Raw genomic sequence first — 18,722 nt, forward strand, 5'->3', positions numbered from 1 at the left:
TTGCTCTAAGTAAAGAAAACAAGACCTGTAACGACCACGGGCACTGATGGACTGCGCTGAAACAAAACCCATCAGCGTTCACTCAAAGAGTTTTCTCTCTGCATAAAACGTTCCTGTTAGAAGCAATAAACTTAGCCCGTTTCTCCGTGACCAGTTGCTGTCAACCAATCCTACGATTACGTCTGCGGAGGTGAAACTGTTAATATGAAAAAATGTTTTTCTCAGGTAGAAATAGAAAGCACATTGTCCTTTATTATTAAAGATGTCACATGTATGACATCTGCTGAGAGACCCCGTTGTCTGGTGGCACTGCTTGCTCTTCTTTACCTGCCAAATCCCAAAGTGCCACAGAGCGGCACGGTCTGAAACAGACCGCGTTGCATCACTAGAGGAGCTGGAGAAACACAAGGCTGTGCTCATATTAAATCACTAGACAGCCAAAATACTCACTGGGAGCTGGGTCACAGAGCGAATACAAATCCTAGCATTAAATTGGCTACTGAAGCTGAGCAGGAACATTTGTTTATGCCCCAATAGGAATTAAGGGCAGACTTTATAACATTTTCTTCATTGCTACATTTTGGGCTCTATTATAGGCTCTGACAGACATGGGCGGGCCAATTACCTTCACCATACAGCCTGCACGACTTCGCAAGCAGAAAGCTGGACTCAAGCCGAAAGGGCTCAGAAATTGTTTCAATCCACCCTCAGCTTTGCTCCATCAGTGACTACCCAGAAAAGCAAACAACGCAGTCAGTATTAACAGGAATCCATTAACATTCCAGGTTGCAGCTCCATCCAGTCTAATCCATGCTGGTTTTCCCCCTACAGTTAACAAATAATTATGTCAATAGGTACATGCTCCAGAGTTTGGAAGGACAATGGGACCTCTGAGGACACCTACTCACGATGAGTTAATTCAAGAGATTTTTAGAGAGCTACTTTGATCTCTAAAATTCTTGGTACCCACTATTTGCTACAGGACACAGTGGGATATTCCCTTCATCTGGGTAATAAATCAAACCATGAAGAGTAAAGAATGTTTGAGAGTATTTTAAATAACGAATAGGACTAACAATGTTCCAGAAGCATTTGGCCAACACCCTCAGACACACGGTGTGAACACTGGGATTGTCCTGTGCAGGGACAGGAGTTGGACTCCATAGTCCTTATGGGTCTCTGCCAACTTGAGACCTCCTGTGAGTCTATGAACCCCTTTGAACCCCTTGCCATTCCTTCTGCTACTTTGTTAGACTCTTTTCCAAATTCCACCAGTGGAAAGTGTTTGTAATTCACTGAAGTTCCACTTAAGTGTTTTCTGATATCGAGCTATTCGACATATGAACTATCAAAGCCCATACATGACTACACAAAACCACAGGATCACAGAATGCCAGGTTGCAAAGGAACTCATGGATTATCTGGTCCAACCTTTAAGGCAAATGAGATGGCGCAGAATCCTGTCAAGCTGTCTTAAAAGTGTCCAGGGTAGAGAAATCCACTGCTTCCCTGTAGGAATCTTGCCTATAGTACCCCCCACAGGTGGTTTGCCTACCTTTAAGGAGCTGCAAGAGGAAGGTTTCTCTACCCTACAGCGTTAATTTTTACTTTATTTCACAAATTATCCTCCTTCTTTTGAAAATGCATCGATCTCTCTTTTTAATCTTGACCCTTTTGAATGTTTTCTGGAATGCCAGTCTTCCCTGAGAGTCATCACTCAAAACATTTAAGGAACACAGAGCAGATTTTTTTTGTCTCAGTGGTAGTGAAGGCTGGATTCCTTCCTGTTCCAGCTTTGAATCATACCGGGCAGTGGGGGTTTGCTCTCACAGGCTCCAACAGGCATCCTTCGAGGACTGTGTTTGGCCACCAGGTCTGAAATTCTGTCCTGGATTCACTTCTTCTGTAGTCTTTACGACTTTGTGTTTCTCTTGTGAGAAAAAAACCTGTACACTGAAGGGAACCCTGGCTCCTGTTACACCACATCTGGTCCAGCTCTTCATCCTCACTCTCATGACCAATCTCACCAACGTGAACAAGCCTCTTCCCACGAGTCAGACTGAGCTTCAGCACTTGGCACTGGTGGAAGGGGGGAACCCACCAAAACAAGATGGGAGAGGATAAACTGTCACACTGTGTTGCCAATCTTCAAGTTTCTTGCCATATCCAATCATCCGTTTAATGATAAATACAGAGCTTACACAGGTTTCAGCTGAGAGTGTTTTAGCAAGCAGTGGCATTAAAGCATCTTTTGGATCCATGTTTGAGATGAAAGCTAGAGCGCATGGAGGATTTGTAGAAGAACGTATTAGGCTGCCCAGGGAGGTGGTGGAGTCCCCATCCTGGGAGGTGATTAAAAGCCACACAGACAAGGTGCTCAGGGTTTAGCAGTGGACAGGTACGGTTGGACTCGATGATCTCAAAGGTCTTTCCCAACCTAGGGATTCTATGGTTCTATGAAATATGCACCCAGATATTGTGCTTGTATTACATAAATATAGATACATACGATTAAAAAAATTCCTTCAAAGTCTAAATCAAATCAGTAACACTTCAAAATAGCAACACTTCATTCCATGCTGATATAAATGTGTATATAAAGCATTTCAGACATTTATTAGAATAACACTAACAGCCATGAAGCTGTTAACTTCAACATACATTTTAGCTGCTCCTCGTTTGAGTTTTAAACATACTGAATTTATCTTTGTGGAGCATAGCAGCGAATAAATGCAGCCAGTGCTCATAAATACCAAGGAAAATCCAAGACAGATAAAGAGTATAGTATAAGGAATTTATTTCTGAGTATGCCTGACGCTGCTTTTGGATTTATCACTGTTATTTTCCAAGGATAGCATTCTGACTACACACCCTACACAATTCAAATCAATCATTAGAAAAGCCCATTTGATTATGGGGAAAACCTCACCTACCTGAAATTCCCCCTTCTGACACAAGGCTTATACATGATCATCTCCTATGAGATAACATGCCCAAAAATTTTCCTGTGTCCCTAATTTATAAGTTATCTCTCTGCCTCTCTTATATGACCTAGAGGAGTGGAGACAAACTCTGGTGTCTCTCGCAACTCCTCTGAATTCCAGTCCTCATCCCACTGCCAGCATTTCCGCCAGAGGCCATTCAGAAAAGAAAAGTTCCACTGTGAAGCTCAAAACCCACCTCTCCAGAACCTATCTCGCTTCGCTGGCTGTGAGGCAAGCAGGGGGAAACCGGGCTTGGTGAAGATTATCCTCCTCTTCCATTGTCAGCTCTGCTGACGACTTTTTATCTATGTAACCTCCTACCATCTCAATAGTCACAGATGTGACTTGATTAAAAAAAACCAGCTTGTGTCCACGGTGAGGATCCTACTCCGAGTACACTAGACTCTACAACAACTGGTTTATTCCGATTATTTTGCAGTACAGTATGGCCCACGTAGAGGCAAGTGATAACTCTGTAAAGCAGCTCTTCCTTCTCCCAAATTTCAGTGCCACAGAACATCCCAGAATTTACTGCAGATATCACCTTATCCAGGCAATTTCCAGATGTTTAAAAAAACCCAAAAACAGTCTTCCTAGGTTGGAGCTGGCCAAGAATCTAGGGAAAACCTGATCTACCTTAAAAATCTCTTTTTCCTCGTTCAGTCACAAACTCCACCCTCTGCCCCTGCCAGCAAACCCCCCAACCTCAGCATCAGCCTCTCTGACAGGCAGTGGATCCTGCTGACTCGGGCCTTTTAGTCACACAGCTTCTGAGGCTCATTAAGGCTCAAACAAACAAGGAAAGTAAATGCTCAGACATCTTTTTTTCCCCACTTCTGTCATAAAGGAGAGAGGGATTGCCTCTCATCTCACTTCAAAAATACACGTGTTCGATGTGAAAAGAGGACAAAAAGGTTGACGAAACCAGATTGAGAGAGTGCAAACAAACACCCTGCAACAGCTATAGGTTTTGTCTTGCTTTCGTAGTAAAATTGTCTTCCTCTCACCAGAATTTTCCCGGAAAGACAAAGATCTCCCTTATTTTAAAGCTTTTGTTGATTGAAAGATGACTCAAACATCCCAACGTTTGGAATTTGACACCTGATCGCACAAACCAGAGAGAGCTCCTGCAAGACTGAGGTGGTGAGGCAGCACCGAACCTGGCCTGCCTCCAAGTCATTGACATGCAGAGGGAATCGCTGCCACGAGGGAGTGAAAAACATATCTACAGGAGATGGGACTGTTCTAAAGCTACAATATTATCTCTTCAATCTGTTCTTTATCTGTTATCCTTACCCTGATCGAAACTATGCATATTAACAACCAGCGTTCCTTTTTTAATGCAGGAGTACTTTCTACTTTTGTTTCCCTCCCCGCACGAGACCATGAGGGGCAGGGGAAGAGGGAATTTATTTCTGAAATGCACATGTTTTCTTTCAGGAAGGTGATGCAGTCAAACAACACAACGCCTACCGACACAGAGCCTGCTGAAAGGGACAAAAATATTCCCAGTGGCTCAGTCAAGCCTACTGGGATCTTAGAAAAGACCAGTTTGGCCATGGCACGCTGGTGAATTGCCTGACTAGAGTTCGTCCTCTTCTCTCCAGTCTACCAGGTCATGATTGATTCTTTGCTTCTAAGCAACCCCCTTATAGGATCGGTACATCATGGTCTGTGCTCCCAGCATTATTTTCAGATCAATTTGCAGTTTACCATGCTCTACTGCCAAAAGTAAGGATCGCAATGTCTAATCTCCTCCTCGGCACCACCGGTAAGACCACGCTCAGCAACACTGACATCAAGCCTAGGGGTCTAACTTGGCTGAACCTTAACAGCATGAACCGAAGCAAAACAAATAATTAAAACCACATCCTCTGACTTTCTGTTTGCTTCTGCTACTCCACTGTCACTCAGCATCTGTGACTTCTGAGCAATATCAGTGCTATTTAATTTCAGTGACGTATCTAAGCATCATCAGGTTTACTGCAAGCTGACAGCTGAGACAATGGAACAGTGAGTAGAATAAGAGGCATAAAGAAAACTCAAAGGAGCATTTTAAGAGGCAAAGATCACCTCGGGGCATTGCTTTGCTGGCCTGTGTTTCTAATGGAGAGGCAATGTCACAGGCAGGGCATTGGGAGTCTAAGACAAATAATTTGAAGAAGCAGTGCACATTTGGTACTTTAAAAAACTTCATATACTTACAAATCAGGGATTACATCAGAACTGGATCATACCTAACCAAAATTTGGCCTTTGCCGTGATGACATGGTTGAATTTGTTGTCAAATTCCAGCATAAATGCCACACCTCCTCAAGACGAGGGACTACTAGCTCTGCTGAGAGTGTACCAGGGCAGTCAAACACATTCCTCACAATGCCAGTCAATGCTCAGTCAGAACCACTCTGCATCTTTTCCACATCACCCCACAACCTTTCCTTGCCTGTTTGATAATTTGCTCAACCTCAGAAAATGACAGAAATTATAATCTGCTTTATCTTCTATCGTTTAACAGCCAACGTGTCTGCAAAAGAGCCTCTTCATCGGGGTGTGAAGATAGTATCATAAAAAATTTACATCAGATTGAAAAAAAGAATGAAGCTTTTTAACAACAGTCCTGTCAACCCTAAAGAAAACTTAACTTTTAAAGCTTATATACAAATAAAACCAATATCCAGCTACCAACCTTCCTAAAACCTCATGCTACCAAAGACACAGCTCTATCAAAGCATCTTCCAGGAAAGGAAGGCAGAGATGGTAAAGAGAGGGAGAGGAAGAAGAAAAAAGAATAAAAGGGAGAGTCTGCACAAAAATAAGATGCATATCTTATTCGAAGATGCACAAGCATCTAAGGCTTAAAAACCTTATACAGAAGGACAAGTTGGACAATCAGATTTTTGAATTAATGGAGAATCATGGTCATGGGAAATGATTTGCAATAAACTTGTACAACATCAAATAAAAATGTTGAAAGTCTTCTACACTCATTCAAGACAGACACCTCATTCAAGCAAATAGAGGCATGATGCAAGGGAGCTCAGTCAAAATGATTTAGATGAGATCTTAGGAAGAAATGTTTTGCTGTGAGGGTGGGGAGGCCCTGGCCCAGGTTGCCCAGAGCAGTGGTGGCTGTCCCATCCCTGGAGGGGTTCACAGCCAGGTTAGATGGGGGTTGGAGCCTCTGATCTAGTTGGAGGTGTCTGTGTCCACGGCAGGGGTGGAACTGGATGGGCTTTAAGGCCCTTTTAACCCAACACATTCTATGATTCCTTAAGATACAGGGTCTAAATTCTTGTTCCAACTCTCTTCACTACTATTATAAAATGGTAGAAAAAAAGAGAAAACACATCTACATCACAGAAAAGTGATACAAAGCTGAACAAAGAGAGAGAGAGCTCATTGCATAGGACATTACTTTAGCAATACTAAACTTTCACACCTCATTTAAAACTTCATACAAAAAGTCCAAAGGTACAGACAATTCATGTGACATTTTCCCACCCTGTCATTTCAGTTTACAGCATGACAGGGATAAAATCATAGTAAGATAAAATAATTTTGTCTGATGGCTTGATTTCCTGATGCTCTGTTCCTGCATGGTTGCTGGTACTTGTAGTAATGCTCCCACCTTTGGCGAATGCTGCAGCACAACTTTCCACGCGCAGCACCAAAGAGCAGAAGCCTGTCTATTCCTTCAGACCTACCGCTTGTATTTATTAATTCACAAGTCTTATGAGGAGCAGCTGGGACAACTGGGACTCTATAGCCTGGAGGAGGCTGAGGGGAGACCTCATTGCTCTCTGCAGCTCCCAGAAATGAGGTTGTAGTGAGGTCGCTGCTGAGTACTTCTCCCAGGTGTCAAGTAATAGGAAATGGCCTCAAGTTACACCACAGGACATTTTGGTTGGATATCAGGAAAAATTTCTCTAAAGAAAGAATAGTGAAGCATTAAAAGAGGCTGCCCAGGGCAGGGGTGGAGTCACCATCCTTGGAGGGGTTCAGAAAGCATGTGACCGTGGCACTTGAGGACATGGTTTATTCAGTACGGTGGGGTTGGGCTGATGGTTGGACTGGATGAGCTGAGAGGGCTTTTCCAACGTGAATGATCCCATGATTCTAGTTTACCATAGTGTTTGCAGGCTATACGCTGGTACAATTGGGAAATGTCTTATCAAATTCTGAGCTGTAATTTCTAATTCCACAAAACCAAAAAAATGTAACTGTATTATCATCGTTAACAAATTATCGGCTATTTTTTATCTGATGCTGGAGAAACTGTCACAAATTCACTGAAAAGTAGGACACTTGTACACAAAACAAAGAAAAGTCATGCCCGTTGCAGAATTCAAACACCAATTCTCACCTGCATCAAGCGTTCTACGTTTCACTGTTTCAGCAAATACTTAACTGTATTCATGGGGGAATTCCTGCAAGATTACTTTATCAACAGCAAAAAGGAATCTCTCTATTCCAAACGCAGTCCTGCTGAGAGCAATAAAGTCACCGCTCATCCCCCTCCTCTCCAGCAGGTCGCATGGCTTGGAACACTGACTGTGATCTGAAGGGATCTAATTAAGGAGACTCGATCTTACACATGCTTACACAAACACACCACTGCCAAGGTACTGCTCTAAACCATCCCAAGCAAGACTTTCCCATTTTATGGAAGAACTGCAGCTCCCTTATCACCTGACAGGTCTCGGCAGGTAAGTCAGAACACAGTATTAAGTGTTGGCTGGACTCTAAACTCAAACACATTTGTTATGTAAATTGTCTAAATAGGAAAGAGCGACAAATCCTGCATTAGGCAGGTAGATTGGAACTAAGACCGCAAGCTTTAGTTCTGATTTATTATGTGTTAAATATTAATGAATTATTAAGAAACCATTCACTGAGGTTTAAACAACTCTACATCTCACATATTTCTAAAGCTCTACAAATGTATTTTTAATAATAGATAATTAATTTATAACGACATTAAATCTAAATTAAATCCCTATTTCAAGCCATAAAAGAAATCCTTTGGGGAGTGGCGAGATATACACTGTTGCTCTATAATAAGGTCACTTCTTCATAGCACTATCTTATTTCAGCATCATATATTATCTGTGCAGCCAAACCAGTGCAGACAAACACCACAAGGCTTACAGAATCACAGAATGGGTTGGAAGGGACCTTAAAGCCTATCCAGGAACTTAAAGCCAGCCAGCCTCTGCCACGGGCAGGGACACCCCCCACTGGATCAGGGGCTCCAAGCCCCATCCAACCTGGCCTTGAACACCTCCAGGGATGGGGCAGCCACCACTGCCCTGGGCAACCTGGGCCAGGGCCTCCCCACCCTCATCGTAAAGAATTTTTTCCTAATGTCTCACCTAAAACCTCCCCCTTCCAATTTAAAGCCATTTCCCCTCATCCTGTCCCTGCCCTCCCTGATCCAGAGCCTCTCCCCAGCTTTCCTGGAACCCATTCAGTACTGGAAGCTGCTCTAAGGTCTCCCAGAGCCTTCTCTTCTCAAACAACCCCAACTCTCAGCCTGTCCTCCTAGCAGGGATGCTCCAGCCCTCTGACCAAACTCCAGTGCTTGGCAAACATTGCACTTAGTGTATTTTGTCTATTTTCCATGACTCCCCATAAAACTGAGAAGTTTAGTGTTAAGGTGGGGCTGAACACATGCACACAACTCATTAACCCACACTTTGTACTCAAGCCATGGAGGGGTAGGGCTTAATGAACACCTGGCATGGGGTTTTGGGTAACAGAGGTACTACAAACCTGTGCTAGGCAGAACAAACAAGTCCCTGCACCTTTCTGCAAGAAACCTGCCTGTTTGCTTTCTAAGCCTGGGTGCCGCACAAATGGTTCTTCAGAGCTCAGCAGAAGGCACAAAGTCTGGGACAATACCAAGTGAGGCAGTGAGGACTGCCACGCTTATCCACAAGGAGACGTGCTAAGCCCATTTCCAGAACCTCATTGTAGCATTTCTGTCTGGCAAGCACCCATGAATATCACCCAAACTGATCAAACAAGCACGGCTGCTGAGAACCTTGGTCTATGAGTATCCACGACCTCTATACACCACAAGAGTATTTTACTCATATTCCAATCTATGTATAACAAACTGCTGTAATAGAAACATCAGATTTCTGACCTTATTCTGTCCAGTGCACTCTCAACAGGATCCTCAACTACTAGAGCCACAGATGTTAAGAAGCACTTGTGTGACAATTGCTTTTACTCTCCCAACCTTAACTGTTTATTTCTCTCCACAGCAGCAGATTCTACCACATCCTTCTGTACTATGAGACCACCTCAGCCAACGCTGCTGAGTAAAGCAGGTGAACCAGACTGGCAGATCCCAGGCAAACCCTTCTGAACATGTTATACAACACAAGTTTTAATATAAGGAGAGCTTTCTAACTGTGGTCAGATCTGTACAGCAGAAGAGAAATAAAGGTCATGAAGTAGACCAGTCTTACTAAGCAGGAATGGTAATTACTTACAGAATCACAGAATGATTTGTGTTGGGAGGGACATTTACAGGTCATCCAGTCCAACCCTCCTGCAAGAGCTGAAACATCTTCAGGTTACTTGGAGCCCCATCCAACCTGATCCTGAACGTTTCCAGGGATGGGGCAGCCACCACCTCCCTGGGCAACATAGGCCAGGGTCTCACCACCCTTGTGGTAAAAAATTTCTTCCCAATATCTAACCTAAACTCCTCTTTCCATTTAAAACCATTCACCCTTGTCCTATTCCTACAGGCCCCTAAAAAAGTTTTTGCCCGTCATTCTCATAAGCCCCCTTTAAGTACTGAAACACCACAATAAGGTCTCTCCAGAGCTTTCTCTTTCCAAGCTGAAAAACCCAAGTCTCAGCCTCTCTTCATACGGGAGGTGTTCCAGGCCTCCTCTCACTGCTCTGTTCTGATACAGCACCAGAAAGCTCCCTATTAAGTCTCTCAGGAGTAACATCTTTTAACAACCAAGTAATGTAGCTTAGTTTGTATTCACAGATCCTCCTCTTCCTCTCGTTTTATACAGATTCTCTTCCTCTGCCCCTCCAGAATGACTATAATTATTCTATAAAAACACAGAGCATACGGAACGCTTTCCACCAAGCGACAGAACAGAGCGCCATAAAGGCAACGAGCAGCAGCAGTTTATTAGAGGTGGTTTTCCTTCCCCGCCACCGATTCGGAGCTGCTGTGCGATTCTGTTGCTGTCGTACTGTGCAGGGGTATGAAACTGCTACAGCAAGGATTTGCCTGCATTCCATCAAGTTTACTGTTAATTATCTCTTCTACACACGCAGTGCATAAAACAGCTTTTTGGTTTAGGAACCAGTGATTTGTTGAGCGATCATCCCTTGGTATAAAGCTAGTGTTAGGATTGCAATTTCGGTTAACATCCACATGTCATTTTACGTTACCGCTCGACAATCATGATGCAGACTAATTATTTTGTTAGTTAAAAGGGAAGCGTGAACGAGATTTTCTTCGGACATAAATAGAACGAGACATCAGCTTACTCAGACCAATGACATCAAGGTGCTTGTTCTTTCCTATCATAGCTCCCACATGCTTCTGATCACTTTGGATCTGGAATTTCTCACCCACTGGAAAACAGAAACCTCACTCACTCCTCCTTTCATGATCTCCTCTCTTAGCATTAAGCAGAAGAAATTGTAGGAAGGATAAGATATTTAAATTTTAACTAAAATCTTTGTCCACACCCTAGCTTCAGTAACACTTTGATGTACTTGGGAGCAGGGGACCGTAGAAGAATCGGCCTTTTGTGACTGCCTTCAGTAATTCTCTTAATGAATGGCAGAGTATTCTTAGAATTCTTCAATCTAGGTAACGGTTATCCAGATCTTTGAAGCAGGCACACTGCTCTTTTCCTTCTCATTCCAGATCTAACAACTAGGCTATTCCACTCAAAGAAACCACCAACTACAACCATCAGAAGGTACTGAAAGGAGGAGTATCATTCTAGGAAGGGGTGGGAAAGAAGAACAACTCTATTGGGCACCATGGGAAATTCCAGCTTCCATCTGCTTCCCATCTTTGCTTTGGCAATTTCAAGGTTGGTATAAAAGGGAGAACCCAAACTGAAGCGTCACACTAAAAATCCCATACCTACCTCCCACAGGCATTAACAGCAGGAATGGCCGGGAGAAGCCAAGAAAAGCCAAACACCAGGCTCTGCTCTCAGCTCTGTTCCCTGGGCTGATGTTTTCAGCAGGAGAGGGAGGGAGGAGGGAGTCAGAAAAAAGACAAAGAAGCAGTGATGTTGGTTACACGCCAGCTAAGGACTCCACCTTGCACAAGGAATTCGTTGCCAGCCTGTCCCGTACCTTTGGGCTCTTTGCCACCCGAGCAGCCTGAAGCGGTCACAAAACACCTGTTCAGCAAATGGACTCAGCGCATCATGCAAATGATGATCAGACAATGTGATAGGGACATTAGAAGCTAAACATGATAGAAAGACAGACAGAATATGTCACAAATAGGAGGAAAGGCTTTCCCTGCAGTGAGATTTCAATGACAGTAAATCAAGAGCTATAACAATAACCGGAATCTGCAACTACCCCACAGCAGAAGAGACACTCATTTCTCCCATGACTTCCAACTCCTTTATAGTTTGACCTTTTCCTGGCAGTTAAGAATACAATGAAAGCCTTCATGAGGATAAACTGAACACACTGAAAATAAATGTGGTCCTCACAGGGACGAAAAAAGACATGCGATCCAGCAAGTAAAAATCTATCAAACAGTCCAGCAGAAAAAGGCTAAAATAGCCCTTCTACACGGCGCCGAGCTGGGAATGGATAAAGAAAAGTGTTTCCTGCATCCCTTTGGACAGAAATCAACTGAAGCTAGAAAACCACTTACCTATGCAGAAAGACACATATACCAGAAGTAAGGGGTTGTTTCCACAAACACCAGGGACCAAACACAAGGAGAAAAAGTGAAGTTTCATCAGTCACCTAAAAACCACGTTGTATCCGCTTCATCTGCGTTAAACGCGACGGCAAGAATTCCTTTGTTATTCCACCAGACTCTTAAAAAAAGCCCTCAAGGCAATGGATCAGGGCAAAACCAATTTGCAAACTACAAAACTGGAAAGAAAAACAACACTGGTATGGAAATGGAAACAGGTGATCTTGAGAAATAGCTCATGGTTTGCGGCTAGAGCCCTGCACTCGCTTTTTGCTGCCTGAGCAGCGGAAAGCCTTTCATCTCAGGGCTAATTCACAGCTATGAAAGAAATTCCAATCAATGGGTAAAGGTAAAACTCATTATTAATTATTTTAAGCTTTGTAAGGCTTGGGTGCACAATTGTTTACATAGGACCTTCTTCATATCTCGTTAAGTGAAGCACATTCACTGCTGATTTACACCCCGGCTATAATAAAATGTACCACTTTTGCCAATGCAGTTTTGCCCATTTTTAGCCCAAACAAAACAAAACATTTTCACAAAAAAAAAAAAAATTGCACAATTTTACTAATCTAATAAATATACAGCTATAAAATTTCCTTCTTTTGCTTGAAAGTGAAAGAATATATACCGAAATTTAAACACAGTGCAGTGATGTTCCTCAAATATATTTGGCAAAGTTGGAACAAAGAAAACCCCAAAACATCAAAACTAAAGGAAACATTTGTGCATCTTCCCCCTCAGACTGAATGGAGTAAGAAATTATTCACTTGAGCAGAGTAAAGCAATTGCTTTAATTTCCACCTACCTTGATAATTTGCTTTATTACCTTAGGAGTTTCAAGGTGACAAAACTATGATTTACACAATATAAAAACCTAAATAAGCATTGATTGTTTATATAACACAGGGTTTAAAGCGTTGTGTCATCCGGTAAGAAGTGCCACTCCTTTAATTCCACTTATACAGGGCCCAATTTACCCCCACTGGGATTAACAAGAGCCTTTCCTTCAAATTCCATGAGTATTTGGTGGTTCCTCCAGAGACTTCTCTGCTACCTGAGCACTTTCCAAGGCAGAGGTAAGTTTTGGAGTTACATCACTTCAATTCAACAGTGAGCAGGGCTCGGCTGACTCCGGGGCTAACGAAGGAAGCCAGAGTGAGCACCTTGGAACGCTGTCAGAGCTATATAGCAGCCAACAAGTTGTATTCCTAGCATAAAGCTCTTCATGTTCCTTCAAAAGCTGATTAAAACACCAATTAATGAAATATACGTTATTTATAAATTGGTTACTAAAGCAAAACACTACAGCATGGCCTCCATCCTCTGCAGCTTTGTACGGCCCCGGTACTTATTATTTGGTCTATGAATTAAGTCAGAACGGACACTGATTTAATTAACCAAGTAGACTGTTTGATAGCATTCATAGAGCGCTGTTTTTTGAGTATAAATACGTTCACCCTCAGTGGCTAGAAAAAGGGATATTCACATTAGGTACACAACTAGGAAAGAAAATTAACCTTAAAACCTCGTTTTAAAGACAATACAAGAAAAAAAAAACCCAAAGTAAAATCCTTAACGAGGTAAAGTTGATTGAAATGATATATTTTTCATCCAGTCTCAGCTCTTGACAGTAATCCCAAAGCCTGGAAGTCATACTAACCAGTTTGAATTTAAAAATAAACAACCATGATAGCACTGAAATCCAATGGAAAGGAAGGGCCTTCATGAAAAACAATGCAGAGCATAACCAGAATGTTTTGGGAGTCTCCCTACCTTAATTTCCATTATCATTACTGAAAAATAAAACTGCTACGCGGTTATAATTAGTTATTTTTTATAACAAAATGAAAAAAAATCAAAGCACAGTGTTATGCGAATTAAGGAAGAAATCAGTTTTACGAAACTTTTTTTTCTAGTGAAGTATAGAAAAAAAAGCTTCATTTGCTTCTCAGCTCTGCCTTAAAGAAACCAAAAAATGGAAAGAAGGTAAATTCCATTTCAACCAGAGTTTTCACCATGTTTACTTCTAGTAAACTTACATAACGAAAAATGTATTTCTGAAGAAAATTTCACCACTGAATCCTTATTGATTTAGCCTAGAATTAAAATAAATGGGCATTTTCCAATCAGCCTAATGATGAAGAAATTAAATTGGCTTTCATATGGAAAAGTAAATTTGGATATTTAGAGGCACATCTCAATTCAGGAGAGTGGTGAGGCCCTGGCCCAGGTTGCCCAGGGAAGTTGTGGCTGCTCCATCCCTGGAGGGGTTTCAATGCCAGGTTGGATGGGGCTCTGAGCCCCTGATCCAGTGGGAGGTGTCCCTGCCTATGGAAGGGGAGGAACTGGATGGGCTTTGAGGTCCCTTCCAACCCAAACCATTCTGTGATTCTATGAAATTATATCATTCCTAAATTCAGAGCTTCTGAACAAGCTGGTTAGTATGACATTCCCATGGCAAGGGAGGAAGGCCCCTGCGTACGAAAATGGAGAAGTGGTGGATGTTACCTAGCATGTTGTGGTAAAGCGGACTGGCGTGTCCATGGATAGTAAATGCAGTCATGACTAGCGGGACCTCTACACCTGCAGGCAATTACAGAACAAAACACGTCATTTGCCATTCACAAGGACATGCAGCCGCATGCGCCCTTGTCCACACGTGGAGGATGGAAGACACACAGGGAACGCTCACTCAGCAAGTACCTATCCATCAGGCCGATGCAGTCCTCAATACGCGGCCCTATGCACCTGCAGCAAATCCACATTGAAAACGAGGAGAGAAAGAGAGAAATCTGTTATTTATGGATCCAAGAAGCAGGAATCCCTGCTTTGTGCCACATTCTTAATTATAACTGTCAAGAGAGACCCAAGTCCCCCCAAAATTATAGCTTGTGACAAAACCAAGCTTCCAACGTGAACAATAATAGCAACACCAACAGCGCTCCGAGGCTGGATGTGTCTTGGCTCCACCAACACCTCAGGCCGGTTCCACCTGCATACATGGGAGTCCTGACAATAGAGGTGCTTTTCCTAGATGTTGTCTGAATCATCAAACCAGTGATTACCACTCAAAAGTTGCTCATTTGCAAGGGGAGACCTCAGGCAGCAGAAAACTAAACTTCTTTCTTCCTGTAACTGATGGAATTGTTTGTTCTGCTCCAAGCTCCCAGCCAGGGCAACTGCAGAAATGTTTTGGAAGCCGACTATGCTTTTATCAGGAAAGCTCAAGGGTAAGCTTCCAACAACAGAAAAAAAAAACAGAACAAAATGATACTGGCTGATTTTATCCTGCTTTCCTTAGATGCTGCCAGAAGTCCTCCACTTGCAAAGTCAGCAGGTGCTCACCAAAAGCGGTAGAAATGCAGAGAATTGCTTTAGCCAGCGGCACTAAGGCACAACCATGGGCAAAGTGTCTGCTTAAAAACCACAGATATGAGTGGATTTTCCTTGTCCTCACGAAGAGCAGGAGGTGGTGTCCTACATCCTCCGCATTTAAACAGCAAGGCAATCCCACATTTACACAGAGACAGATAGGAAAAGATAAGCTTTTAGGGGCTAAGGCAGCGTTGAGTGCCAGATGCCCAGCTGGTCCCTCTGTACCCACAAAGATTATCGAGCTCTCAGTGTTTTAAGGAAACCAGAACCTTATTTCAACTCCTTTACAAGTTCTCAGAGGCACTTGACTAACAGGCTCTTTGGCTGAACGGCTGCTACAGAAGCAGCTGATCTGACACAGCAGCAGACTGAAGCTCACTTCTGTTGAGGTATTTTAAATTTAAGGTATGATCCTCAGCACTTTTTAGTCTCTCCTGCTTTCAGTTTGGCTTTGATAGAGGGATGTGCATGTCAGAAATCTGAAAGTTCAAATACGCTCCCACGAGATCTTCTTTCCACTTCACCATCACTTGCCACTCATCAGCTTTTGCTGCATTTAAATTACCTATCACTCTGTCATTAGAAAAGACGTTCTGCGAGTTTAGTTTCCCCTTACCTGCCCATCAGGGACAGCAGAATGATAGCAAATCTTACCTCTTGTTTACTTGAATTTGTATCTTTAAATGAAAATTGTGACACGCTAACACAAATTGTAAGGATGTCCTCAATAACGGTTTCCTTCAGCAAATGGGCAGACAGAAAAGGGATTCATTAAACACCCAGGTGCTGAGGTAATGCATAAAGTCCAAACAGCAGATTTAAATGGAGTTTAAAAAGTTAGAGAGAACTCTTGACGGGTATTTTTTGAAATTTCAGCTGTGCTGGGCTTCGAGACTTCAGAATGCAGGACTGTCTGAAATCCAGCCAGTCTCAAACACATCCAATGTTCCTTCCTTTCATGACATTCTCAGCAATTTACAGAAAACCAGTTCAGTAATGAAGGATGCTGAGAAAAAAACCCCGTTCAGATCTTCCATTTTCTACCAGGTCAAGAGAAGCTGAGCTCAGACTCTCGCTATAAATAAAAAGAAAGCCCTCTCCAAATTAGAGGCCTGAGAGCCCATTACCAGTTCAGATAACTGGAAGAGTAACACAAAGAGCCTCTTGCCTTGGAGTCATCCCACATCTGAACGTTTATTCTCTCAGACATTGGGAGAATAGGACTTGAATGCAAGAAGATGGAGCTGTTTGGACCTCGCCCACTCCAAGCTGAAATAGCATTGATTTTTATTTAAACCTGTAATCTTCTTCAGTGGATTCCCCAGCTACAAACAGAAAGCTCTGTCCAGATGCAATTGCCATTACTCCTCGTGGTGGAGAACAGCTCCCTACTCCCCGACTGGCTGTTCTGATCACATGCAATAAAGTACAACACTGAGTAATGGTACTGTTAACGAGTTGATTAGCACCACTAAGGCATCAGTTATTTTTCCTCTGGAAGAACTTCCTTGGTTCCAGGCGTTTTGACACCTGCAAGTACAAGCATGACACAACGATCCATCGCACTGGTAATCCATCACCCCCAGGGTTCCTCCTTCTGCTGCTTGGAGCCTGGATGATAGTTTCATTTCCAAGTTTGCTCTGCAAAATGAACTGGTTAACCGATATGTGCCAAATTATTAATGATATATTCAGTACCTTACAGCAGTCCAATACAGCTTATACAGAAAATTAGCTGTAAAGCTAGGATGAGCTCCAAGTGTAATCATCCTTTGAAATAAAATGATGAGATAAAACAGCTTTAAAATTGGTGTAACGACTGTTTTTTCCTCTGTGGCAAATAGCATCTTCCATCAATTTTCCTCGACTGTAAGGTGGGGTCTTAACTGTTCGCAGACGCAGAGAAACCAAGTTATTTTTAGTCAGGTGAACCCTCAAAAGCCTTTGTCACCAGGATCAAACAAAAGTGATTAGACAACGGCATAAATGGATCATCTCTGGACAGGAGAAAACCTCAGTTGTGGCGATGACCTCATCATCCAACTATTGCTACGGATAAAGCCAGAAAAGCCAAACCCAGGGTGATACTCAGATATCAGGACACGTGTCCTGCTGGGTTAGTAAGAAAGCTGAGCTGGGGCAGAAGGAAATATTGCATCCACAAAATAAGAAGTTTCCTATTCAGTTTGTTCCCACTGAATTCGGACTATTGTTTCATGATGCCTTCCTAAAAACACACAAGATTTAGGGGCAAGGCAGTACCTTCAAATCTACACGTGGGTGGCTCTCGCGACTTCTCTGGTCTTGACTTTGAAGGAAAAGAAAGTCTTGGTGAAAAGTCCTGCACTTCCTTCAAAAAGCCATGTGAGAAAGTGCCTTTCTCTGATGAGGAGCGGTGTTGAGTGAGATCTCCTGTTAATGTCTCACCCACCAAGGAAGCCGACTGTCAATTGCTATTATATAATTAGTATTTTATTTCTGTGAAAGTGTTCCATTTTGGCTAGCTCTGCAAGAAGAGATGCCAAACGCTTCCTGACTCTCCTGAATTAGATGCGATAGCTGTCCCGTGTGCCTCAGATCTGCTCCAAACTGGCTTCCAATAGCTTGTATTTATCATGGGCACCCAAGGCCAAGAGCGTGGCTGTTGCATCCAAGGAAGTCACTCCTTGGTAGTTCTTTCAGTCAACGTCAGATCATTAACGGGGCTGGATAATTACACACATATTAACAGAAACTGTCATTATACTTGAATAAGGGAATGGTGTTACCAAATTCTAGGATGCAAAGCAATCATCTGTGAATGTCACAACAAAACTGTGGCAAAATGCTTGCAGGAAATGCAGAGGTGGGACAGATCCTTCCCTTGGTGACAACAACAGAGGAGGGGGATGCCTAGAAACAGCCTTTGAGAACTAACAACCCATTTTAGCAAGCAGCCTAATTCAAGGAGAGCAGCACTGTGGGAATGAGATAATGCCACACTGGGAGCACCGCTCTGCAGCAGCTCCACACTTTTGGACGAGTATCCAAGCTGCACAGAAAGGCATCGGCTTTATTCCGGCAATTGATCTGACAGAAAGGAGAACAGACGTACCAGATGAAGTAGAATTATGGTTTCTCTGTACCATCCAGTCATGAGCCAAGTATCAAGATGTGTTCCCTCCACAACCTATTTCACTGAAGGATCCTCATTCAAGTTAAATATTAATTTCTAAAGGAAGGATATGAACTAGAACATTCAGTACTGAAGAAGAAAAGGAGAGAGAGTAACTCATTTCCCTCCTCTCTGCGGGCATATTCAGCCCCTGACAACACTGGCAAGAAGATGGACAATCCATAGGCCCCAACATCAGGGGAAGTCATTAACAGTGTCACTAATATAATGACATTCCAGAAAGTCGGGGTGGTGGGGTGTGGTT

At 42.9% G+C, this 18,722-nt stretch overlaps 1 protein-coding gene across 3 annotated transcripts in view; it reads right to left on the reverse strand.

Moving 5' to 3' along the window:
* The window catches only part of ERBB4 (erb-b2 receptor tyrosine kinase 4), a 669,634-nt gene that overhangs the window by 129,128 nt on the left and 521,784 nt on the right, over nt 1–18,722 (reverse strand). For 2 of the 3 annotated variants that reach the window (XM_054070102.1, XM_054070100.1), the window contains exon 16: nt 14,437–14,511. In XM_054070102.1, coding sequence (XP_053926077.1) covers nt 14,437–14,511 — 75 coding nt within the window. Of the gene's footprint in view, nt 1–14,436; nt 14,512–14,631; nt 14,677–18,722 lie in introns of all 3 variants that reach the window. The other variant, XM_054070101.1, reaches the window with a different exon arrangement.

Source organism: Cuculus canorus, chromosome 6, assembly GCF_017976375.1.
Source record: "Cuculus canorus isolate bCucCan1 chromosome 6, bCucCan1.pri, whole genome shotgun sequence".
Taxonomy (NCBI): Eukaryota; Metazoa; Chordata; class Aves; order Cuculiformes; family Cuculidae; genus Cuculus; species Cuculus canorus.